Genomic DNA, 21,212 nt, shown 5'->3' with positions numbered 1-21,212 from the left:
ACAGCCTTTGCTTCCATCATTTCCTCACCAGAACGCATAAGTCATCTTGGATGTCCCTTGTCCTCTGTAACAGTGTCAGGAAGGGAGGGACGAGGGCACCCTCTTTGGGGGTGTCATTGTGCTTAGAGCCATTTCATCTTTGTGTTGCGTGTAATGAAATTGTGTAAGGCGCTCATTCTCTGCAGGAGGGGCAGCATTCAGCCTCTTCCTCTCTGAAAATGCTGGTTTCCAAGAGTGATGACAGTAGCTGGGCAAGCCTTTTGTCTCCAGTGCCACAGCAGACAGTCACACTGCTTGATCTGCAGGAAATAAGACTGCTTCATTCATCTGTTTGCTTATCCCCTCTGAAACACGCTGTGTTTTATTTCAGTCCAGAGATGGTAATTTATGGAGGGATAAATTTGCTTTAATTAATCTCTGCAAAGACCCCCTTTTTTCTTTCATTGTGCAACAGAAAAATGAAGTTTTCTCTGAAAGAGGCTCAGTGTATTTTCAGAAATTAAGATAAATTGATACATTCATCTGTGACTGATAGATTTAATAATTCTGCTGGAATTGCAAGAATAGAAGGTTTGTTCATAGAATTTATGAAGCTATGGCATTTCCTGGTGAGCTTAGAGCTACGTTTTTACCTTTAGAAGCAGACTGAGATTTTGTAGTTAAAGGTGCAGTGTCAAATAATTTAAAGCTCTGGCTTTAGGCATGGGGTACCTGTTTTCACATTATTTATCTCATGGGAATTCAGATTCTAAGCATGCCAGATTTACAGACCAGTTTTATCAAAGAATCTGTTGCTGTCCCTGGTGGCTGTGGGTGCAAGTACTCTTCTGTACTGCTGGCCTCTGATCCATTGCATTGGATGTGGCCTCCTCGAGCCTCACCAGGAGTACAGGGCTTCTTGGGGGGTTACTTTGTGCTTTGGAATTTTTTTTTCCTTCAGCATATTCTTTTTTTGCCATTTATGGACTGTGCCTTGCTGGTTTTGTCTTTATTTTAAAATACAGGGCTCTGTTGTCAAGAGACTGGAAATAAACAAGTTTATTTAGGAGCCTCTTGCCCTTGTTTTTGGAAATCATACCTATTTCTGTTATCAGCTGGCTCTGCTTCCTTCTGAGCAGAAATTTTCAAGCAAGCCAACAGAGAAAGCATCAATGTTTAGCACCTCAGAAAACATTTAGCCAGAGGGTGGATCAAACTCTTTCCAAGTGAAGCCTTTCACTTTGTATGAAACATATGCATCAAACATCATTAGGAAATATTGTATGTAGGAGGGACAAAAAAAATTGAGGTGAACTTTCTAACCTTAACTTCTGGTTTGTCATTTTCTGGGCCTTAGCAATCCCTTAAAACAGAAATTTCTAGTTTAGAAATGAAGGAGTTGATGTATCCATTCCGTATTCAAGCAGATAACAGGCACTCCTTCCTTCTCTTGACCTGTGTGTATCCAGAGCTCAGCATCTCACAGCCAGCACTGCTGCAGCTCAGGGTGATCCTGGTCAGGTCACCCAGACACAACAGACACATCACAATCTCCAGTGGTAGTTACAGGTAAATCATCAGGTGCTGACCTTGAAGTGTGTTCTTGTAATTTGGAAAAAGGGTAAACAAGCACTCACAGCATTCTCTGTGGGGCGTTTGTCACCTTTTTCTGCTGCCTCGCAGCTCCTGTGTTCAGCAGGCTTCATTGAGGTGGGGTTCTTTGGAGTCACTCTTTTGGAGTCATCTCCTTACCTCTCCTCTCTTACAGTTTTCTTGATCTTTTTTATCTTCCTGATTGCGTGAGCAAAACCCAGTTCTTTACCCAAAGTTATAATGGACCTTTCCTCTTCTAAACACAATGTAATAGCTGCCTACATAACTGCTTCATTTTTTTGGACATAAATGCATTTAATTTGGAGCAGTATGTGTGAAGCATTTAAACTGTTCCCTTCATCAAGTGCTACTTTGTACAGCACTTATCTGCATCAGTTTTATTTGAGATGGTGTTGCCTCTTTTCCAGTATTTTTGTGGCTTCTATTCTGTTTGGCTTACATAAATCTCCACTAAACTGCTTCACGCCTCTCTTCCATAAATACATAGTCTCTGATTTTTTTCTGGTTATGGGGAAACAGAAGAGTAAAAAGGGACGTCTCTGACTTGTGTAGGCATAAATATAGATGTACTTTGTATCTCAGATCCGAGTGGTGTGGTTTTCAGTCCTTGAATTGCATGCTGTACTTGAAGAGCAAAGAATGAGACTCCAGAATGTCCCTCTCTAGGTGATAAATCATTTCAGTTTTAGAAACATTTGCCTTGTAATTTGGAGATTGTAAAGCCTTCATAAAATGCAAAGGCTCAGTGCAAACAAGCCAAATTGATAGTTGCCCTAAAAAGAACAATTAGAAGGGAGACAAAAGAACTGGTCAGTACTTGTGGTCTTCAGTTCTTGCTTCAGCAACAGGAAAAGAGCCTGGTGATTGTAGGTCATTGCATTTTTCCAGATCCTTTTCCCAAACTATCAGCATGGACTGCTTCTGATTTCCACAGCATAAAACATGTTACGTGTTTTCCAGCAAATCCCAGTGCTGCACAGCTTCTGTTCACATGTCTAATGCCTGCCTCTCCTTTGTCCCATGCCAGCAGCATGTTTCAGATTCCCATTTTGCCACTGGGCTCTGGCAGGTGTGTAGTTCGGGTGCAGCTGCCAAGGGATCCCTTCTGACAGCATTTCTACTTGTGTTGCCGAAGTTAGTGCTGATTGTGAGCCTGCACTGCTTATTCCAGGCACATACTCACTCCACTTTCCAGCAGCTCACATTTGCCCACACTGGAACAGGCTGGGCATTCTGCTGCTTTTTTTGGTTTGTTTTTTTTTTTTAGCCAGCACATGCTGCTTAATTCTAAGGCTCTCAGCTGCAGTACAGGGTAGCTTCTTTCTCCCTATCTGGTGATGCACAGATCAGTTTCAGACCACTGACTTGAATTTTTTGCCTCTGTTCACCCTCTTCTTGGTTCAGGTTGCTGAGCAGCCTCCCACCAAGCAGCAGCAGGGAAGTGCTCCCCTCCACTCCCTGAAATGTGATTATTAGAAAGTGCTGTCATCGCTCTCAAATGCTCCAGACAGTGAGGAGGGGCTGTACTGGTGTGTGGTGTGTGAGAAGGTGCTGTGCACACACAGATCCCAGTGCCTCACGGACTACCTTAATCTCTCAGGGAGCACCAAGTCCCAGCAGCAGGAACAGCTGATGCTTCCAGTATAGAGGATTACAGTTTTCCTGAGTTATTTGCCTTGCTTTCATCCTCTCACCTACTTTGTTATGCAGAGAACCCCCATGACTTACCCTCTGTGTCCTTTCCTTCCCACCTTTCAGTGTGTGCTTACACAACCAGCCAGCTGCTCTCTGTTGATCCATCCCATGGTCTTCATTTCTGTTGTGTCCTGCAGAAGCAGCTTTATTTTCAAGGCTTAGCTATCCTTTGTGTTTTTTCCCTCTCTTGGGAAGCATTGGCTCATCATGGTGCAGTCTTTGGAAACCATAAACCTTGTATACCCAGATAATTTGTGTTCACACACCAACTGCAGCATTGTATTGTGTGTTTGAGAGGAGAGGTTCAGCTGTCTTACCTGACATTGTTTTCTGAAATTGCAGAAAGGGAATTGGATCAGCGTAACATTCCCATGTAGAGAATAGGTGGCATATTATCTGCTGCTTTCACAGCATACTGACTGAATCAAAGGCTCTGGAGTCGCTTTATGAATATGGAGTTACAGCTCTTCAGGTTGCTGGGAAGATGGAAGCAATATCACCAGTGTTATTTTATTTCCCTTGTGTATTTTTTTATTATTAGGGTGAGACTGTGGCCTTAGCTAAATCTGCTCAGTGTGCCCGTTGACCTCAGTGTAGCCAGGTTTTCTCTTCATTCTAGCAGATCTGTCAGCTGCTGGATTCCAAGCCCAAAATGCAGATTGGCAAAATTGTGCCCGAGGAAGAAGAGAAATTTCCTGTTCTCTCTTGATGAGATCTGATTAGATTATTGTAAGAAGCACTGTCTGCCTGACCAGCTTTAATTCTTGTTCTTACGGCATAAATGGCTGTTTGAAATCAGCTGCAAGTTCAGGCTCTGACGTTTTCTGTCACGTCAGCTGAGGAGTGAGGCACGAGCTGTAAAACACCTAGAAGAAACTGGCTCCCATGGCTGAAGGAGAAGACAGTAAGGGACAGTCAGTGATGTGGGGAAGGCATGAGGAGCTGCCCCACAGCCCAGCACCATTTCAGCTGTCTGACAGCACGGTATTTTTAGCAGTGTACGTTCTGGTGTGTCGTGCTGGGAACTGTACTCTTGTTTAAAAACAACCAAATATCAGTAACTGAGTGGAAGCATTCCCTCAGCTAGCACACAGCTATTTTGGGTTTGCTTCCCTTGCATTTACTCTTTGACAGACCCCTGGATGAGATTCTCTGACCTTTAGCTCTGGCTTTCTAATGCTTTTGTTAGCTGTGTTTTACCAATGCATATCACGCTCTTTCCCTCTCCCCGTTCTTCCAGTTGTATAGATAAGGACTGGTAATTGTCTTTATGGAGGTTGTAATGAGTTCTGTCACCACACAAAGCAGCTCACTAATAAAATAAATCAAAGCAGCAACGAATGAATGGAAAGCATGCCTTTAAAATTAGATTTGTACTGCGGGTGCCACACTGTCACTGGCAGCATAAGGCAACGTTAAAAAGGCACAGAAGTGGCAGAGTGCCTTGAAAGGTCCCTACCTCTGCTGGTAGGGATTAGGAAGCTTTCCATTGCCTACATTGCAGCATAGTTTGCAAGTAAATATTTTAAAGCATGATCAGGTAAAGAGCAAGTCAAACTGATGTTAGGTTTTACTTATTAAGCAGCTCAATTAAGCAGCTTCTCTGATCACACTGCATATGTTTGTGTAATGTTGTCTTCTATGCCTGGAGTCTTGTACCAGCTTCAATCTCCTGGCCCATCACTTCTGTCCAGCTTCCCACTCCTGCTGCCTCTCCAGCTCTGCAGCACAGGGACAGCTCTCTCCTCTCCAGCTGGACTGACTGCAGGACTCTGCTGCTCAGCTTACACAGGGACATCATGCTCCAGAGAAGAGTAATTGTGGTGGCCTGGCTGAAAGCCTTTCCTTAGAGATGGGGCAGCATCCTGTGGGTAGGCAGCAAGGAAAACAGGCTGGTGTTTGCAGCCAGGCTTGTGTTACACTAAATTGCAGCTGCTGTGAACCTCTCGGGCTTCTCACTGCAGGGTGCAGTGCAGAGTAGTGCAGGTTGTTGTGTGTGTCTGCAGCTGAGCTCAGGGCTTCTGCTGCTGCTCCTGCAGGTTTTTATGGTTCCCAGATCTGTTGCAGCCCTCACAGCCTTCCTAGAAACACAAACCATGCCCAAATGCTTGTTTTCTCAGCCTGTTAATTTCCCAGCAGCAAAATAGTGCTCTGGCCCTCTGCAGCCAAAAGCACAGTCACTGCAGAATAAAAAGTATTGCTAATTCCATAAGAAACTTCACAGAAGCTGAGTGCTAGTTGCTTTTTCATCTCTTCTGCACCAGCCTCTCGGGACACAAAAGGGACAAAAGGAATGAAATTCTATAGGAGTGTTTGTCAACTTTCTTCTTGTCTCTCTCACCATAACAAAATGTAATTAAGAACTTTGAACTTTAGAAAGTTGCCTGTGAAAAATATTTCTCTGAGAATAACCAACCTCCATTAAGTTATACGCAGTCAGCAAATGACTGTAGTTATTAGGGCCAGCAGACAGAGCTGAAACTCCAGAGGACTTTAGTGTCAGAGCTAATAATTATGCAGCAGCCTTGGCCAAATATTTCTCTTCCGAGCTAAGTATTTAATATCATCGCTGTAGAATATTAATGGAATTGCCTGCTATGTGTGAAGCTGTTGACTAAGCTCATTGTACAGTGAACTGTGGTGGCTCAAATTAGCCCCAGTGAATGGGGAGATCAAGAGCACTGCACCAGCCTGCCCAAAATCCATGGCCTTTGGGGCACTCCCATGGGATCCAGGGACAAACAGAAGGGCAAAGGCAGTGCCTTGCTTCAGAAATTCAGAAAGTCGTTTGTTTGGCATTCTAAAGGGTATTTAAGTATTGATTGGATATTTCTGTGAAGCACAGAAATATTTCTTAAACCTAATGAGGTAGATTGACTGGTTTAGAAAATGTCTCCTTTTGTTTCACTTGGACAAAATTACTACATCCATGTTTTAAATAAAGAGTAAAAGAAAGTAAAAGTTGCTGCAGAGTGCTGGCACAAAATGAAATCCTCCCATATGGGGAAGGAAGCTTTTGAGCCCATTCTAGACATTAACCAACCATCAAGGTAGTCATCTCCAACTAGCAGTGTGTTCTAGTGACTTCCTGAGGGCTTTTTTAAAGCTATTTATGTGTTCACCAGGCAGAAATTTCCACTTAATTGTAAGGCTGCAAAAGCAGTGAATGAATGTCAGCAATGAAACCATAAAAGAGCAGTGATAACCACGGGAAAAAGTAGCAGTTTCTTCTGATTTCTGGCACTGGAACAGGCTCATGAATTCCCTGGAGCATTTTGCATAACACATGACCACCTGTACTAGGGAGATGGCCTCCCTTTTACAGCCTCGTTACACAACCTACACCCAGGGCTTTTTATGGCAGCCCAGTTTAACTATTGTGGTTACTGTTGCTGTAATAACATATATCAGTTTAAAGCAAGGTGTGTGCTGTTTTCTCAGTGCTTGGATTTTTTTCCCTGTTCTTTTCTGTACAGAAGGCTTGAGAACACTTGTGCTAAATCAAAGCTTGCTGCATGGCTCTAAGCGGGTTGTTATAGGATTTGGGACTAAGGCAGGGAGGGGATTTGGGAAGACTGTACTTTAATGTAAAAATCTGGGTTAAGTTTTTTTTATTCCTTGGAAGTCTTTTTCATTTTCCTCCATTAAGCCAAGATTGAACGTGTTTCTCCGCTGTTCCACAGGTATGGATGTGTGGGGGTCGCATGGAGGACATCCCTTGCTCTAGAGTTGGTCATATCTACAGGAAATATGTTCCATACAAGGTTCCCACAGGAGTCAGCCTGGCAAGAGTAAGTGGCAGTGACATTCCCACGACAACAGTCTGACTGCAACGTGGCCATGCTGTTGTCTACTCTCACCCCACAATGGGAGACAAATGTAGGGGCTTTTGTCTGTAATTTGCACTTGTTCAGTGCAAGTTGAGCAGTTTTGCAGTGCTGGATGTGTAGCACAAAGGGTGAGAGCTGCAGATGTGTGTGTGAACAGCTGCCATGCTCCAGACATCAGCCACTGCTGGGTGCTGGGCAGGGACTTTGTGATCAGGCGCTGGCTATAAAAACAAGATATGGCTTTATTTGTATAATACTTCAGTCATTTTATAGCTGTGCTTTCCAAGAGCAGCAGGCTTCAGCGTGGTGATTGGTTTTGGTGATTGAAAGACCTCTCAACTTCAAGCATCACAGACCACTGAATGGGCAAGCTGTAATTTTCCACAATGGAATGTTCCATGCCATCTTATTACTTAATCTAGTGTAGCCCAAAGAAGAAAGAGATTTTGTCTATCCTGCACTGGGTTTCTCTAGCTAATTTTTAAATTGAGGAGGGATTGTATTGCCCTCTGGTGGGAGAAAAACATCCTAGGAGCAGAAAGGCTGCAAAACTAAAAACCTCAGAGAGGTGCCCTGCTGTTCTGAAATCTTAAGGCTTGCACAGCCTTACAATGCTTCCCAGGTTAGTGGCATCATCCCAGTTATAGATTTGGATTTATTCCTCAGCCCAGCAATGACCTGTCAGAACAGCACTCTTCTGTCTGTGCCATCAGGAGGGAGCTGTATTTCTTTTGATTCACTATTTGGCTCTTCTGGACTCCCACAGTGCTGGAAGGAGATGGCAGAGAGGTAGGAAAGGCTGTTTCTTGGCTTCTTAACAGACATCTTGAGGTAAACACCTGCTCGTGTTGAGTGCACACTGCATTTGGGGCAGGATCAGCATGCTGCTCACTCTTCTTAACTTCTCTGGTAGTAAGTGTTCACTGTTGGACTGAGCAGCTTCATGCAAGGAGTCCCAACTGCACGTGGCACATTACTGAGGGGCACCAAGAGTGTGCCTGATGTTGCCAGAGAACAGCCCCAGGTCCAGCACTCTCAAGTGCACTGTGACAAGCAGGTTGTGTTGAGTGGGTGGTGTTTGTTGCTGTCTTGGAGGTGCACAGGGAATTAAGGTTTATAGTAATACATGAAATGTGCTGCTGCCACGAGGTAAAACCCTTTGCTTCTGTTCTGAAGGGTCATCACCTGAAAGCTCAGTATTCCGGAGGTATCTCAGAGTTTTACCCAAGGAAATGGAAAAATAGTGCTAAGAAAGAGTATTGTGAACTGGAGCTTTTCAGAAGGGAGTACTGCAAATCCCATTCCTAGATGGATATAAAAGATGCAATAAGAAGGATTTAAGAAAGCAGCTTTTTGTCAGAGACCTTTGAATGTCCAGTGGTATTTACCAGCATCATGTTCTGACTAGTTTCCTTACAGAAAAAAAGGAAAAAAAACAACTTTTGATTAATGTTGTTTTTCTTAGCCACAAGGAACTAGATATAATGGCCAAGTGCCAGGATTCTGTTTTGACCTCAACTGAAAATATCTTTCTAAAAGTCCCTTGCAACTACAGAGTAATAAAAATAATCTTTGTCCTGAAGCTGGAGAGAAAGAGTGGATGTGAATGAAAATCCTTTCTGAGCAAAAACATGCGAGCTGCTCTGAATGCTAATGGTGGTTTGTACAGCACTCTCAGGTGGTTTCCCCTCTCGTTCTCCCCCACAGAACCTGAAGCGAGTGGCTGAGGTGTGGATGGATGAATATGCGGAGTTCATTTACCAGCGCAGACCTGAGTACCGGCACCTCTCCGCGGGCGACGTCGCCGCTCAGAAGGAGCTCCGCAACAACCTCAACTGCAAAAGCTTCAAGTGGTTCATGAACGAGGTCGCCTGGGACTTGCCAAAGTTCTACCCACCAGTGGAGCCTCCAGCAGCTGCCTGGGGAGAGGCAAGTTTGTGCTCTGACATCTGCAATGGGCAGACAGGCTGCGGTTTGGTTTTTTAAGGTTGCCTGTGTGCCTCAGTTGCTGTGGGTAAGGTGTGAGCGAGCGTTTAAAGATCTGCTTGATGTTTCAAAACCTAAAACTCCTCTACCATTGCAGTGGCCTGATCAAAGCAGGCAGTTGGGCAGGCAGCTGCTTCTATTGGTGCACAGCTCCAACGAGAATAGAGACTTGGCTTGTTCTGCATGTTGTGTATTTAGTAGAAAGCAGAATATGCCAGAGGGAGGACTAGGGAGAGGCAGCAGCTGAGCAATAGTGAAATCTTGTATTTCCAAAGGGTTCCACAACTGTGTTGAGCTACTCTTGTCCTTAGCTTTCCCATGTGAAAGGCAAGAAAACCATCCATATTTTTGAAAGTCAGCTGTGTTCTGGGAATAGACTCACCCCAGAAGCGAGGTTGTGAGTTGTTAAACACAGCTCTCATGGCTGAGTGTTTTGGGTTGCTTAAAGAATCACTGGAAAAGGTGTTGACAAAAGCAGGTGTAATATAAAAGTGAAAGCCTGACAAAGTTTATTGGTAAGCTTCACACTTCTACTTTGTAGAAGGTTAAAGCACACAGAGAAAAAGCAAACTAAAATCAATCAATCTAAAATTGAAACCAACCAAAAGTTACCTGTGTGAAGACTGGGAATGGAAAAGGGCATGGATAAAAAAGAATAAGGGAGATCTTCCCATGGAGTCACAAGGTTCAGAGTGGACCCCCTTACTAAACTTAGCTCTAACTCAACCAACAGTTTAAGCCTGAAAGTCTAACAGCATTTAATCTATAGCTTAAGTTAAACAATTGAACAAAAGATTAATGTAGAATTTACTATAGCACAAGAGTAACTCCCAAATCTAAAGTACTTAAGAATCCAGAAGAGCAACATTCATTGTGCATTTGCTATAGCATATTCACACTGGCACAGACTTAAGGGAGGATATATAAGGTATAGACCTGTGGAAAATGGCACCACCAGAGACAGCCCAGCCCACAGTGTGCTCTGCAGTCCTGTCACTGCTAAGTTTTGCTGTGTGCTGGAGGTACAACTGGGCCCCATTTTGAATTCTGTGCTTTCTTCCAACTGTTACTGGCCAGCTCAGACTCACAGCTAAGAGAGGAATCTTAAAAACTAACTTCATACGAATACTGCAATTTGAGATAATTTGAGCCTTCTTTCCTGGTAGGAGATTCAGTGACTAATTAACTATTTCAGATACGCAATGTGGGAACTGGACTGTGTGTGGATACTAAACATGGAGCCCTGGGATCCCCACTGAGGCTGGAAAACTGTGTGAAGGACAGAGGAGAGGCAGCATGGAACAATGTGCAGGTAACAGTCTGATAAATCATTAGCCTTAAATCTGGGGAGGGTGAAGTTCCAAGGACCAGTGTTGAGGGAAGGCCATTTAGAGCTGTCAGGTGCACCCCAATGCTCACATGATGATTGTACTTTCGTACAGGATGTGGCTTGTGCTTGTGGCACAGGGGTGTCTGGAGCCTGGCAGTCTGTAGAGCTTTTACCTCTGCTTTGAAGTTCTCAGAGTGAACAAAAGAAATGACAAGAAAACAGTGTGCCAAAACAATAAACCAGTAACATGGCAGCTGTAATATGTAACAAAGTGAATATTAACTTCAAAGGTTGTGCTGAAAGAAGTGATAGAGGAGCATCATGCATATTAATGAACCTGCAGGAGCATTCAATAACTGTTCACTATCATCCTCCTGACAGGAGGCAAATGCATTATAAACACCCAACCAATGCTGGAGAGATGAAACCAGTCAGGTTATAGATTCACCCTCTCAACATATGAGGTGCCAGAAACGACAGCTTTATTGTAACAGAAGGGAGGAAAATATTAGTTTGTCTAAACTGTAGCAGCTGAGCTGAGAAAGGATCAAGAAAACAATGCCTCTATTACAGAGCCATGCATAACTCTTCAGGGAATGGCTTCAGTAGTAGGGAGACAGAGGGTTGTTGCATATCAATTTGATGCGTGAAAAATAGAAACAAAACCAATTTACTCAGACACAGACCAAAACTAAGCCTCTGTTGTGTCAGGAGGATCTTGAAAATTAGTTTTGGCTTATGTTTAGGAAGAGAATGCGGTTTGAACTTCTGAGTAGTGTTGAGCCTAAATGATTGTGGTAATTTCTCTCTCAGGAGGGATTTAAAAGACAGCCAAGAACAAAGTAGTTTCTTTGTGCAAAAGTTTTTGGCCACAATGCTTCAAATAGCAGCACCCTGATCATTACTTGCCTTTCTGACTGCCCCGTGAGAGATCTCTGAGGAGAGCTGTTCCTCCAGAAAAGCCTAGCTAAGGATAGGGACTGAAAGGGAGCTGTGCTGGCTGGCAGCCCTGCAGAACCTCATGGGCCACTGCTGCCCTTTCAGAATCTTCCCTCAGGGCACTGCATTGCCAGGCATAGGGTGTGCTCAGTTACTGGAGTTAAAACTCTTCTTTCATCCCTCCTTCATTTCACCTGAGAGTGCTGAGAGTTCATTGCAGGGTCAGCAGAAGGGAGCATCAGGAAGCAACGCCCAAGTGTTTGCCCTTCCTGTACTTGTGTGAGTGGGGTGGGAAGCTGTGGCTCCTGGTCTCTTGTCCCAGGAGTGTGGGACAATTTCTCAAGGTGACTGCAGGCTGCCTGTGCAGACTCCGGTGTTCGCTGCCAGCATTAACTCGAGCTGCTGGAGCTCTCTGGCTTTTCTGCTGGCTGGGAAGGGCTGTAATTGGTCAGCTGCTCGCTTAATCCTTGATGTATGTCTGCATTGCAGAGACATCCAGGGCTGCTCTAGTACCTGGGCTGACCAGCATGGCTGGCTGCAGCAGCACAATCTTGTTTCATATGCTGTGTGACAGCTGGTACAGGGTCCCCTGGTCAGCAGTCCCTGTCCCCAGGGGTGGGAGGAGTTTTTTCTCTAGAAGATAGTGTCCTTTCCTTGAAGCCATCCCCACTCTGTGGGCACAAGGAACAACATTCTGCCAGTGAAAGTATTATGCCCAGTACCAGCCATTGTGAGGGTCCTGTTTGTCCTGACAGGTATTCACCTTCAGCTGGAGAGAGGACATCCGTCCAGGGGATCCTCAGCATACCAAGAAGTTTTGTTTTGATGCCATTTCCCACAGCAGCCCTGTGACCCTCTATGACTGTCATGGAATGAAGGGGAACCAGCTCTGGAGATACCGAAAAGTGAGTCTGTGTGTGGGCGTATTCTCATCTAAGGTGTCAAATTGCCTGAGGCGCTTACGTTTCCTGAAAATGTCACCACTTGTGTTTATTCTTTCTCTTCATGTAGCTGTAATTAGAGAATCTGCAGACAGCTTATTGTCCTTGTAGCATTGATTAAAAAGAGGTGACTCCCCTGTGCCACTGGTTAGAAGGGTGAGGACCCCAGGGCTGCTGAGCAGAGGACACTCTCTGTGCAGTGTCCCCACTGAGGTGATGCAATGCCCTTGTGTTTGCAAAGAGGTGTTCTGAGAGTTGGTTTGTTCTGAGCACTGGACTGCCCTGCCAAAAGCAGATAAGGATTTATTCATTCTCCTACTAAGCAATGCTATTGTGGGCCACAGGTAAGTAAATTCTTGTCTACGTGCCCTGTCCTAGACCTAGCAATCTGCTGGCAGGTGCCCAGGAGGGATGCAGCAAGATTCCAGCCTGGAGAGCCCCTGGGAAGCTTTAGACAGTCCCAGTGCAGGCGTGAGGATTGGGCTGCATTCCATTCTGTTGGAAGGGGTGGGAATGAACCCAGATACTTGTCAAACAGTTAAGTGTGGAACAACTTCAGATACACCCAAGTGGCATAATAGCTCACCTTGGTTTTTAAGACTTCTTTCTGTTGGTTTTAAAACAACTTTTCTTGTCCACTTAAGCAACCTCACATCAAATTTCTCTCCTCCAGGACAAGACCCTCTACCACCCAGTAAGCAGCAGCTGTATGGACTGCAGTGAGAGTGATCGAAAGATCTTTATGAATAGCTGCAATCCTTCATCTCCAACACAGCAGTGGATATTTGAACACACAAACTCAACCATCTTGGAAAAATTTAACAGAAACCTTGATCTTTAAAAGACTGAGAGAAAATATATATATATTTTACAATTATAGTTTTTACTGGGGAGGGTTACAAAAAAAATTTTTAAATACTTTTTTTTAAACACTAAATGAAGGTAAAAGGGAGAATCTCAGGAGAAGGTTAACTAGCAGGCCAGTCTTTATTGTGAAGATGCTGCATCCTTCTCTTCTGGGGATGGTGGAATTTTAAAGGCTTTGCCAGAGCCACTTCTGTGCTAAGACTGAACAGAAACTCTGTTTTTAGAGGAGTCTGAATGTGTTTCAAATGGCTTGTTTTGGTGGGGTTTTTTTTGCTTTGTTTTGTTTTTTGGGTTTGTTTTTTTTTCCTTTTTTGTTTTATTTCCCACTGGGGTCTGGTGTTAAATGATTTTGTTATCCAGGACCCTGCAGGACTTTTTGTAGCTGCTATACCACGCACTGAAGCATTCCCACATAGGTGCTTTATCTTCCAAACTCCATTTAAGTAAAATATTGAAGACAAGATTTAAGCCTCCAATCAAAAAAAAAAACCAAAAAAAAAAACCAAAAAACAAAACACCAAAAACCCATTTTTGTAATATGAAATGAATATTTTTTTGCCCTGAACCAAATACATTTCAAATAGGTTGAGTATTATTACTTTCCAAATCATAGCTCTGATGAAGGAATGAGCTCTAGTGGAAGTGCAGCCAAGTGTTGGGAATATAACTGTTGTTATTAGCCATGAGGAATCTGGGTTTCTGGTCCATTCACTTTGCAGTCAGTTTGTCACTCACTGTTGAATATTCAAGGTGAAAGATTAGTAGAGGGTTTTTAAATAATCGCAGTTCTTATAGTTGAAGACTTTATTCTAAAAGCCTTTGGATATCAGGTTCCAAATTTGCTTCTTATAACCTTTTTAGCACAGACATCTCCAGGATTTCTCAGAGTTAAATCTACTGCGTGAAGACAATTTCCATTCTTCCTTTAGGGGTTTGAAGGCTAAATTAATTTACAGTTGGTGTGAGCAGATTAATTCAGGATAATTAAATCAGGGCTGAGATTAGCCATTGGTCTTTATCCATTTGTTCATCAGTCTTTAGTTTCTCAAGTCCTGTGGTCAGTGGTCGTTTTAGCCTTGTGGAAACGTGCTATTAATCTCTTCTCATTTCCCAGCATCCACAGCACTGTTCAGTTTACTGTGACTGGAAATCTGTTTGCTTTAGCAGAGATGTGGGACTGATGGACCCATTCCTGGTATCCTATCCCTTGTGCAGTGAGTGAGCAGTGCAAGGTGTTACCCCTTCAGGTTTGGCTGTGGGATCTGCCACACAATGAACCAGGATTGTCTAATCCCAGGAGCTGGAATGTACTGACATTAAAGAATGAATAGAGGACCATTGGTTCAAGTTTATCTGAAGCAAGTATTTAAAAAAAATCTGATTTAAAATGAAGTTGTTGCAAAAGCACATTTACTAGTTCTCCTGACTTAATCTTGTACTGAAGGGAGCAGTGGCATTTTCTGGTAAAAGCTGTGAATGGTGATGCAGTGAACAGATGCTGTGTAAATTAGTAAACAATATTCCTTTGTCAGGAATTGCCCAGCTCCTTGGATTGTCTAGCTGCCCACGGGTGTTGCAAGAGTAGGTAGCATGCAGCCAGCTCTGGGGTGATGGGGATGGGACCCTTGTGGGATGCTTGATGAGCATGGTTAGTACATTGCCCTCCTCTGAGGGGCAGGGAAGCTCTGCTCTGGGATGTCTTTCATGTGAAGGCAAGGAGGTGCTTCCCTCCCCAAATGAGCAGGATGGCTCCCTCTGCAGAGCTCCAGAAGCAAGAAGCCCTTTTGTTGCCAATTGTAGGGTTGTGTCCCATGTTTCAGATGTGTTTGAGGCCATGTAGTGCTGTGCCTGGCAGCTGGGAGTAAACAAGGACACAGCTGTCTGTCCCCCAAACTCTCCAGTCTGATGGATTGAGGAGGAGGCTCAGAATCGTTTCCACCTCTCTCATCCTCACAGCTGAGGCCATGTCTGACCTTTTCTGCCAACTTAGCTGGTCCATGCAGTCATGGAGAACAGGAAACATGGGCACTGCATTGCAGCTGGGACCAGCCTTCCCAAATGTTCGTGTCTAAGATTTGGAGGTGAAGAAAGGAAAAATAACCCTAGACTTCCCTTGTGGCAGTTCTGCAGCAGTATTGGATGGAAGTGACACTAGTATCAAGCAGAGTTGACGTCTTATGTTCTCAGTTTCTGCAATATGTCTGTCATGAGGATCCCGTTGTGTTTCTGTGGGAGACAGAGTCACCTTCCAGTGCTTTGTGTCTGACTGCTGCTTTCCTTAAGTTATTAATGCTCTCATTAGCCGAGTAGTGCTGACTGTGGAGCCACTAGATGGCCTGACTAGATGTCTTTATGAATGTTTTAATGCCTGTGGAACAAGAAGCTGTTTGTCCATGAAGAGTGATAGTTTTTTATAACTGGGACATAATCAGCATATTCTATAAATGGACTGTAGGTTGTTCTGCTTGCAGGTTGCAGCTTTGTGTGTCTTAGTTTTCTAATGAGAGGATTAGCTTCTGTTTCTAAACTGCATGGCTTGCTTTGTTCTTGGGCTCACCTTGTGAAGGGAGCCCTCGCTTGGCTAACTGGATTCTTGCTTCAGAGAGACCTGCAGCAATGAACAGGTCTTTTACCACTTGGTGATCTTAATTTGGAGAGAAAGGTCAGCTCTTAGCAGCTTGCACCAACAGATTAGGCAATAGTTGAGGCAATTCCTGTTTGACAAGCCACTACCAGTACACAGAACCTGGAGATGTAGTGTCAGTGGTTGTACCAGGTCTATCTCAGCATGGTTGATCTCTTTTCTGAAGGTTTGGGATCTGAGTGTGGTTAGAGCCTCACAAATTCTGTACACTTCTGACTAGCTCACTGGGCTTGGAGCTATTAATTATTTGCATCAGTTATACTTTGCAGTACCCTAGAAGCTTTGTTGACCAATGCATAGACTTCATATAGCCAACCATCCACTGATTAAGAAATGTAAGCTGTATTTGATCATCTGCATCTTTAACTGAGCCTTTGCTGGGCAATCTAGTTAATTATTCCAATTACTTTTGGTTATTTGTAAGCAAAATCACTAAAGCATGAATACATAATCACAAATCTTCACATCTGCATGCGAGTCAAGACTGGAGATTAAATACTGGTGATTATCTAATGCCAAATACATGTTTTCATATTTTTTCCCCCCAAAGTATTGAAACACCCCTCTCTTTGTGGCTGCATAAGTTTTGCTGCTTTTAAGTATCAGAATCCCAGACAACAGGGTGTGTGTTGTGTTGCATAAAAATACTTTGATTTGCTCTTGAAGCTGTTGATCTATACTGGTGCTAATCTCTAAGGCCTACAGACAGTAAATAGGCTTGGGGCTCTCATGTGTGCAAGGTGTCTTTTCTTATACCTAGGAAATTAATTTTCTTTTTCAAACCACAATAGAAGAACGTGTGAGCCTTCCTGAAAGGGGAATACAGCATCATTAAAATAAAGATGTGCCTTTTTAAATGTAAATGTACAGCAAATGCTTAAACTTGAACCACTTCCTAGTGCCTTGCTGGACAAGAGAGAGGGATTGGGGTTGGGGGATAAGGATATAAGAGAAAGCTTGACTCCTGCAGTGTTTGTGTGTGGGGTTTTTTTTAAATGTCTGATTTTCAGTGCAAAATTTGTGTGAACGACAGTAATTCAGAAGCTCTTGGGTTCCCTCTGTTAAATCGATATTGTTAATGACTCTGGGGAGGTTTGTCACTCCTAATAGGAAGACTTGGAAAGGTTGGCAGCTTCCTCTGGGTGTGCTGTAACAGCTGCAGCTGCACTGGAAGATGCCTTGGTTAGCTGCTGGATGTTCCACCTCATGGTAAAGGCTCATGATTTCACTGGCATGTGGGATCCTGCATTTTATTTTCTAAGTATGCAAATCAAAAATAGTCCCAAAAGCATATGAAATCTGTAGCAGAAATGTCTTTCAGAAGAATTCGATGCCTTCCATCACTGGGAAACTTTTTCACGCAGGAAATACAGAGTGTATTAAAACTCTAATACAGAAGTAGCAAGAAAGCGATTTCTCAGACTAGCTTTCCTTGTGGTTGGTTTTACAGCGGTCTGTGCACAGGGCTTTGCTTTCCTTTACTACTGGAGTGTTCCAGTCAGCAAACTTTCCTTTTCCCTGCTGCACTGATATCAGTGACCTGAGAGTCAAACAGGCACCACCAGCATTGCAGGAGACAGTGCTCTGGGGCTGCTGCAGGGCTGTGACAGCAGCTCTGCTGGCTCACATCACCCAGGGGAGACATCTCCTAAAAGTCAGACTGGGCAATCACAGAACTGCCAGGTGAAAAGGGAGAAGATTTTATTCTAAATTGTCTTTCAGGATACAGACAGGGACTTGAATTGATTGGGGAGAACAGCCAGCCTCTGGCAGTCAGCCTGTCACGCTTGCAGTCAAAAGAGCCCTGATAAAGCCATGTGTGAAACAGCCCAAGTGATGCACGTGTACCTTGCATTCCACTTGCACAGCTGCTGGGGTTCTTGCATTCACTGCGTGGTTTCACAAGATACACAGCAAAGGGGAGCTGCCTTGGGAGTCAGGAGCACTGAGTCCTGCTCCTCGGCTGCCATGGCCTGTGAGTTGATCTTAAGCAAGGAAAGTCTGTGTGCTGCAATTTCCCAGCTTGTGTAGGATTCACCTTTAAGTGCTTTGTTTTCTGACCTAATGAGTGCTGAGTCCAGATTTTAAACCAAGCTGCAGATCCTCACCTGATTCAAGTGGAGAGAGATGCAGTGGGTGGAGAATGGGAAATGAGATCTGAAATTGCCATCAGCATTCAACACAGACTTGTCAATTCATTTCATATTCCTCATTAATAAGTCAGATTGATTTATTCACATTATAAATTTGAAGTTTAACCAAAACAAGCTCACCTCCTGCTCTGATTTCTACTTTGTAGTGTCATGCTTTAGCTTGGAGAGTCTGTATGGAAATAGGCAATGACAGATCATGGAAACCCTAATAAAAAGCCTGTGTCTGTTTTTGACTCTGCTAGCCAAGTACACTCCTTAGCTGACTGCATTTGAGCTTTCTTGATGCTTCTGTGTGATCCAAAAGGCTTCAAAGATTCCAGCAGTTGTGAGTGATTTTGGAGTTTTATATAAAGCCACTGGATCTATGTGGTTTTAAATATACTGGTTCAACTCAAGGAGAAAAATCTTAATCCCAGGTAGTGAGCAAACAAATGTGAACTTCAACCACAAAATAAGATAAAAACTGCTCAAGCTAACAGCCTGAAACCTTAGCCCTTACGGTAACAGCAACAAATAGCTTTAGCCTCTAGGGTGGAGAAGGGAATTGGTTTCGAAATGCATTCTCTAGGATCTCGGTGATTAGGTCTAAGTTTGTCTGTACCTTGTACTGCATGCATTTTCTCTGTAAAACTGGATGGTGCCTCTTGAATCAGTGTGTATTTATTTTGTGCGTATTAGGACCAACAGCCTAATATCTGGGGGTGGTAAAGGACTTGTAGCACTTTAATGTAGTAGCTTTCATAAATTGGGAATCATTGATAGAATGCCTAGTGTTTTTAAAGTTGAATGGACTTCCTTTTATAATATATTTAAAATAAATTTTTAATGTGTTTTCTGAAAACTGTGTGTGCAGACATGACTGTCCCCGCCTGCTTTGCTCCAGTGATTGATTTCTGTTCTCCTTGTGAGAATAAGCTCAGCTGCCCTGGTGTGGTGTTTCCCCAGCACAGGTTTCCTGTCACTCCATGTCCAGTGGTGCAGTCCTGAAGGAACCACAGCTGTAGTGGATGAATTGTGCCCAGGTAGGACACCCCTGAGGGACGGCAGCCACGGACTGTCCTTGGTAGAACACACTGGGAAGCACAGAGGAATAGAGAAAAGATGGCTGTGACTCTTCTTTCTCTGTTTGCCTTGGAAGCGACTGCTGGGAAATCCACCCCACCCCTTGGTTTGCATGGGAGGGCTTTAACAGCTCACGGCCTTGTTTGTGTTCTGATCTCCTGGTGGGGAGCACAGGCTCAGCCCAAGCCAACAGAAGTGTATCAGCATTGCTCATGTTCCCACTAGGACCCTCTGCTTCCTGCTGTCACCACTTCATCTCTTCAGTGGCCTTCTCAATACTCCTTTTTACTCTGCTCCATTGGGTGAAAAACAGTGGGGGAAAAATGGATGGGACGGAGACAATGACATGTGTGAAAATCTGTGTGTGGGAAAAGGAGTGTTTCTGGGGGGCGACCAGCAAGGCATGATCCCCAGGGAAAACTGTGCTGTGATTCTTGGCCACGGGAACGTTGCCCAGGGTAAGTATGTGCCAAAAGCTGTGACAGTTTAAGCATTTTAGCAGGTTCAATATGTGCCACCCTAGAAAAGTGCTGAGGAGAGTGGGAGTCTGGAGGAAGGTGCCAGAGCAGTGTTTTCATTGGCCTCTCCAAGGTACTGCGAAAGGAAATGGTCTGATTTCTGCTGATGAAAAGTTTAAAAAAAACCTTCTTCCCAGGACGTCTCAAGCAGCACAGACCGTTGAGAGAGAAGTATTTCTGTCCTGAGCCCCCTGAATGGCTCCATTAAAATAGTAAGTTCCAGATGACAGCTACACCACCGACTTGTCTTCAGAGGGTAGTGCTGCTCCAGGTGAGATTTACAGGCCTGCACAGGCTCCCCTAATTTGATTAGAGGCTGACTGGGATGGCCAAGCTATTACTGCTTCAGAGGCACTAAAACTGCCTGGGTACTGATGGGTTTATGAAACATTGTTTCTCACTTCATTGCAGCTCCCACAAAGAATTATTGGATCAGGTTAGTGATAGATACCTAATAAAGAATGTCTCCATGAGGCAGTTTATTTTGCAGCAAGCTTGTTCCAGACTAGCAGACTGTGAAATCTGGAGGTTCCCATGAGGATAAATATGCTGAAATAAACTCCAATTATAAAAACACCTCCATGCATTTTTTTTTTTATTTTGAAAGACTGAAAAAAGGTGTCATCCTGTTAGCCTGAGCAGGAGGTAATTAGCATTGAGTTAGCAAACAGTGACAAAACCTGGGTTTTTCCTTCTAGTGAGCATTGCAAAAGGCCTTAAAACCTTTTTATCTGCAGGGATGAGAGGTTGCAGCACAAGATGAAATACAATCTGATGGTCAGTACCAACCTGTTCTGACACTTAAGGTGCCCGTTTCTTCCCAAAATATACTCAGGGAGCACCTACACAATCTCCTCCTCAAGCGGACAGGAAGAAGTTCTGCTTGTTAGGGCTATGTTCCCTTTTATCTCCTTGCTTGCTGTTATTTCATCTGTCCCTACAGTCTGTGGTTTTGGCTTCCTGAGTGTCAAGATAATCCTTCTGTAATATTTCCTCAGCCAGCCATTTGATTTTTATTGCTAATGTTAAGAAAAAGCCAGAAAGCTTGTTATCAGCAGCTCTGAGATCTCTGTCGGCCTCTTGGTGTTTTCCCTTTTCCCAAAACAAGGGAATATCTGTATGGCTTTGCCAGGAGGGTATTACTTCAGGCAGGCAGATTCCAATCAGTTTGGCCTGGGGCTTTTATAAGCCGTAGTGTTTTACTCTCTTTAAAATCTCTTTGCTAACTGCTTGTTTGGTCTGTGGGTAAAGTCATTAGTTTCCACCAGCTTCCCGTGAGAACGGCCAGCTCCAGGGAGCGTGTACCCAGGAGGGTGCACTGTGGTTGTCTGCTGGTCACATGCACAAACACAAATTACTAATTGCCCGAGGGCACCCGCAGTAAAAGCCAAGAGAAGAGGCGGAGCTGATGATGAGTATTAAGTCTCTGCCCTCTGGATTTATTCTGAGGCTTGTTTGGTATTGTAAAGAGTGCTTGGAAAATATAGATTTTGAGTTTTCTCAGTTGTCCTGTGCAGAGCATGCAGAACTGCTTGCTGTGTGGAGCAGCCTGAGCTGATGACCTTCAAGGGCTTCAAGGAGTCTCTTTCTTAGGAAGGTATTTCGTGTGATTCAGCACAGTTCAGCCAGTGCTCGCGCACATTGTTCCACATGC

At 44.0% G+C, this 21,212-nt stretch overlaps 1 protein-coding gene across 1 annotated transcript in view; it reads left to right on the top strand.

The window, feature by feature from the left end:
• GALNT10 (polypeptide N-acetylgalactosaminyltransferase 10) overlaps positions 1 to 18,819 on the top strand; it is an 81,189-nt gene extending 62,370 nt beyond the window's left edge. The window contains exons 8-12 of the mRNA XM_014253225.2: positions 6,972 to 7,079; positions 8,826 to 9,047; positions 10,300 to 10,416; positions 12,129 to 12,278; positions 12,988 to 18,819. Of these exons, the coding sequence (XP_014108700.2) occupies positions 6,972 to 7,079; positions 8,826 to 9,047; positions 10,300 to 10,416; positions 12,129 to 12,278; positions 12,988 to 13,155 (765 nt within the window). The 3' untranslated portion in view covers positions 13,156 to 18,819. The remainder of the gene's footprint in view (positions 1 to 6,971; positions 7,080 to 8,825; positions 9,048 to 10,299; positions 10,417 to 12,128; positions 12,279 to 12,987) is intronic.
• Positions 18,820 to 21,212: the final 2,393 nt, after the last annotated feature.

The sequence above is a fragment of the Pseudopodoces humilis genome, chromosome 17 (genome assembly GCF_049639895.1).
Source record: "Pseudopodoces humilis isolate 2021_Gansu_Grassland_sample_001 chromosome 17, ASM4963989v1, whole genome shotgun sequence".
Lineage (NCBI taxonomy): Eukaryota > Metazoa > Chordata > Aves > Passeriformes > Paridae > Pseudopodoces > Pseudopodoces humilis.
The sequence above is the reverse complement of the archived record's forward strand: the minus strand, read 5'-3'. Positions and strand labels throughout refer to the sequence as shown.